The following is a 5,244-nucleotide window of genomic DNA, read 5'->3' as shown; positions in this document are numbered from 1 at the left end:
TAACTATTTTGATATAATATTTTCTTTCCCACCCAATAATGTAGGTACTCCAGAGTTTGTATGCTTATTCCAGCACTCATTCTGACAACGACAACCATCACAGTGGCATCAAACGTCAACACTGCAGATCTCTTTCTACAAAAATCATGCTCCCTCCCTCCCTCTCTTTCTCTCTCTCTCTCTCTCTCTATGTATATATAAAACTTTTATGCCCTCTTTAAATACAGGTGAACACCTACATGTATGTGTTATAATTCAGATGTGGCACATGTTGTCGTGTATGTCTGAAAGAATCATTATCCCTAATTATTAAGTGAAAATTCTATTTGCCTTCTAATTCAAAAATAACCAACTAACAAAATCAGACTAATCATATCTAGTTACCCAATTGCTCAAATGGATTAGCATGATATGTATACTAGATTATTATGTTGTGAATTAGCAGATATGAAAACTCTTGGCACTAAAGAGCTGCTTCTGAAAAAAGATTACACCCATTTTGTGTATTAATGTGTTCAGTTGTATAGTTAGGAATGGAAGATGTAGGAAAATAAAATAAAGAAAGTTGGGTTGTAGAAGCTAGTCCTATTAATGGATTGATAATAATGTTAAATGAGGTTGATAATAAGGCGATAAGGTTGAAGCGTGTTGACAAATGGCAAACAATAATTGTATGATTACAGGAAAAAATGCACAGTGAAATGGTAACGTCGCTATTAAAAAAGAGAGTATAAATATGAAAGAGAGAAGAAAAAGATGAGTAGAAAGCAAGTAATATGGCCCATAAAATGTCTACTCATTAGCCCAATGACATGATCCCCATCTTCCTCTCCCTATTCATTTCACTTCCCCTTTTCCCTTCCCTTTACAAAACCCAAACAACCCTCTCCATCTTCACCATTCACCACCACCACCAGCATGTCTTCTTCAAGTGGCAAGGATTTGGGAGAAGGATCAAGCTCCCCAACAGGGACACTTAGCCGCTATGAGTCTCAGAAGAGAAGGGATTGGAACACTTTTGGGCAGTACTTGAAGAATCAGAGACCCCCAGTTCCACTCTCTCAGTGCAATTGCAACCATGTCTTGGATTTCCTTAGGTATCTGGACCAGTTTGGGAAGACCAAGGTTCACCTTCAAGGGTGTGTGTTCTATGGGCAGCCAGAACCTCCAGCACCCTGCACATGCCCCCTTAGACAGGCTTGGGGAAGCCTTGATGCTCTCATAGGGAGGCTCAGAGCTGCTTATGAGGAAAATGGTGGCTCCCCTGAGACTAACCCTTTTGCAACTTCCTCCATCCGTCTCTATCTCAAAGAGATTAGGGAGTGCCAAGCTAAGGCAAGAGGTATCCCTTACAAGAAGAAAAAGAAGGGCACCAAGGCAAATGATGAATCAACCTCCACCATCCACTTCTCTTGAATATCATCATCCCTTTCAAGATGGTAATTCATTAATTAATCTCATCATATCCATCATTCACTTACTACACTCCTTAACTCAATGTGCTGCTTTAGGATCTACTTCTTAACTTTTATTTCTTATGTGTCATCTATAACTATATAATAACCTAATGTGGAATTCAATCTAGCAGCATCTCATCTAGTTTATAAAACCAGGACTTCAAATTTTGGATTCAAATCACCAAAATCTTAATCATATCTGCTTATCATTAAAACATTAGTGTACAAGAAAGTAATATGTTTACACAGTTGCTCTCAGATAGAAAACCAGATAGCCAATCTTCATCATATAAACCAAGATTTTCACTTTTAGGTACTACAGTTAATTAGTTTATGAAACATTGACGAAACAAAGTATTAACAATGTTATCAATTCCTTAGGTTGCAAACGTGTGCTGATAATGGTGATTAAATAAAATTGGAAAGACTGTGTTAAACCCCTCAGACATACTCTAATACCTGCTGACATGGGATTATTCTGGAAAAAATGTTTGTGATCTACATAACTTTAATTCAATATCCGTTATTTGCATGTTAGCTTTCCCCTAAATTTTGCCCTTTTAAGATTCTGCAGATTTTATGTCCCATGAATGTTCAAAGTGAAATGACTTAGTCTCTCTATTTAGTTCCTACGCATCGAATGAACCAATGATTGAAAGCATTTGATTAATTAAGGTTCTTTTTTTTTTTAATTCAACGGTTAATTAAGGTTATACTCAACTACATTGAAATAATTTATAAGAAATAATTATAGAAAATGCAAGCTTTTTGTAAAGCTTTTCTATTCACAATTTAATAGTAACAAAGTCATGATTGTGTGGAATCTCTTTGAGTAAATGTTGAAGAAATCGGTTGCTAATTATTTAATTAATCTTATGTTAACCTTAAACATTTCCCACCATCCTCACCTCCATATGCCCCACTTATTGCTATCTTTGATATAGAAGATCTTTCCATGCAAAGGGTGACTGGATATTCATGTCTTTTTTCTCCACTTTGTTTTATTACCATGTCAAGTACGGATTCAAATATTCTGTCTTCTGTGTGTATATGTCTTCTTTCCTGTCCCTTAATAGAAATTTAAGTAACACTTTAGTAAAAAAAAAAGTAACAAATTTTATATGATAAAGAATATTATTTTTCAATCATAAATATAAATTTTGTATTGGAGAGAGACAAGTAAGAGAATAGAAAAGAGAAACATGTAACTTGTGTCGATAACGTACCTTGATTAGATCATGTTGTCTAGCCCCTGATTCTGTTGAACAGTAGCTATATATTCCTTCTTCCAAATGTTATTAGTGAGCATGTATAATTTTAATAAGCTCATTATTGTTTTGTTAGGAAAATGGTTGAGCTTTGTGCTTCCTCCCATGACCTCACATGTTGTTGTCGGTTGTTTATTGATTTAAATAGAAGTTGATAAGCAATTTGAATGAGAAGGTTTCTTTTGCTTTTTATGTACACTAGTAGTACATTATATATATTAGAGATTGAAGACAAGCTCTTGGTTTGAAGTGATTATTCCACACACAGCATTCTTTAAGCATTTAAATTATATATATCTAGATTATTGAAGTACGTAAAACTTGGATTAGGGCTTCTTTAAGCATATATAATGCTTCCTATAATACAACAGTCATACAGAAATCATGTGTAGCTTATTAGCAAAGATCAGGGAATATTCAGGTTGTACGGCTGTTTGTCTGCACAGTCTCTGTCAGTGTGTGGCAGCTGGTGGCAAGTTAGGGTTTTCCTTGTACGTATTATGATCCAAGTATGTGAAAACTATTTGTCGGCAGCTTTTTTGTTGGGAATCTGAGACTATTTTATGATATAGTATCACATTTTAACTTCTGCTTCCTTCATCAAACATAGTTAATCCTACTTCTTCTTCTAATTACTTGGTGCATCCTCACTATATCTTTCCCTACCTTCATTCTTTATCTTTGCCCCATCCATATAAGTCATAGATAAAAAGCCACTTAATTTAGAATATTCATAAGCTTTCCCTACCAAGTTGCTACTAGCTAAATGCACTTTGTCTCGATAACACTTAACAAAGTTCTCTTTCTTTTGAAACAAACATATGATATTTTTTAATAAATATTCAATAAGAAAATAAAGATTAAGGTGGATTAGAAGTTACATGAAATAAAAACCAACTTTAGAGACAAAGAATAATTAATTGTTATAAGAACTAAATTAGAAACTATTTTTGAAACTAAAAAAAATTAGTTTCTAAATTAGTTTCTATTATTATTAAATAGTTTCTAAATTAGTATCTAATTAACTACCAATTATTTAGATTCTAAATTTGGTAGCAAAAACTTTAATTGCAAATTAGATATCAATTTAGAAACCATTTAACAATAATAGAAACTAATTTATAAACCAAAAATATTTTTAGTCTCTAAAATGGTCTCTAATTTAGTCATTATAACAACTAATTATTTTTTATCTCTAAAATTAGTTTATATTTCATGATTTTCTTGTACTGTTAACTAAAATAAATGAAACCTCTTTCATAAGTTAAACATATTTTTTTATCATTAAAAAATAAATAAAATAAATATAAAACATTTTAAAAATATTCTAACGCTATTACATATAATAAATTATGGAATATATAATCTCAAAAACAAACAAACAAACTCACTCTAACACCAAATGACAACAACCATTTTACAAAACCACCCAAAAAAATCAAAGATGCACTAGCAACAAAATGTTTTTAGCAAAACAACATAAGTTAAACACATCTTGTCTTATGTATCTAATTTGTAAAAGTTAAAGCATTAGAAAAATTTCCAAGTAAAAGAGTAGAGTATCTTAAAATATTTCTTTTTATTAAATTCATTTATTGTCAATAAAAAAAATAAGAAAAACTTTATACGAGTTAATTTTAACTATTAAAAAAATGTTAGATTTCTTTATCAATTTTTTTGGATAGTTTTTAATTAAAAATTTATTCCATTAGATTATTTATCTTAAATGTATACAGCAGAGAGTATCCAGCTTACAATTCTAGATGCAATATGTGAGATACAAATGTAAGAAATTCATGAAACAGATGGTTGCTTGGTAATGTATATATATGTGTGAATTATTTGATGAATTACTAGGTTATATATATTACTGGCCCCGTGTAGGGTATGCATATCTCTTTTTAAATCTTTAAGTTCAGAAACGATATGCGTCAGAACAAACAAAAAGGGTTATTGATGGATAAAAGGAATATCTATTATGGCCCATAAGCATCTGCTGCAGCATTAATCTTTCACAATATTTGGTTAATTAAATACTTATTAATAATAACACAATGCATGAATCATTAACTGTTATAATTGAAAGAATCATTTCAACACTTGGATTATTCTTCTCATCATCATGACAGATGAATTAACTGAGTCGCCATTTTTTTCTGGTTTTATATATCTTGTAAGCACAAGGTAGAAAGAGAGATTCAGCTGAATTGTTCAAAGAAGAAGTTATTAATCCATGATTATATATATATCCTTGCAGGTAGAACACAATCGAATTGGAGATCCTTTTTACAAGGCACAGTGTATTGGAGGTTCGGTTTCTATTTCCGTCGATAATTTGTTGGCATTGCTATTTTTGTTTTACTGGGGAATTTGTAAGATCCTAGCCTAATGAACAACTACTCATTAAATCTATGACTTATGCTTTCGTTTATTATTCAGCTGCATATATACATATAGCTATAGTTTGTCATGTACTTTTCGAATTGGTTCCCATTGAAATGGTTAGGTATTTTCATTAA

General features: G+C 31.6%; 1 protein-coding gene across 1 annotated transcript; it reads left to right on the top strand.

Moving 5' to 3' along the window:
• The first annotated feature begins 768 nt into the window (after positions 1-768).
• Positions 769-5,244, top strand: LOC137835393 (protein LIGHT-DEPENDENT SHORT HYPOCOTYLS 10-like). The gene is made up of 2 exons (XM_068643878.1): positions 769-1,439; positions 4,983-5,244. The coding sequence occupies exon 1, from the start codon at positions 919-921 to the stop codon at positions 1,414-1,416; it is 498 nt and encodes a 165-aa protein (XP_068499979.1). The 5' UTR covers positions 769-918; the 3' UTR covers positions 1,417-1,439; positions 4,983-5,244.

This window comes from Phaseolus vulgaris, chromosome 5 (assembly GCF_000499845.2).
Source record: "Phaseolus vulgaris cultivar G19833 chromosome 5, P. vulgaris v2.0, whole genome shotgun sequence".
NCBI classification, from domain to species: domain Eukaryota; kingdom Viridiplantae; phylum Streptophyta; class Magnoliopsida; order Fabales; family Fabaceae; genus Phaseolus; species Phaseolus vulgaris.
This window is presented reverse-complemented; position numbering and strand designations above follow the sequence as displayed.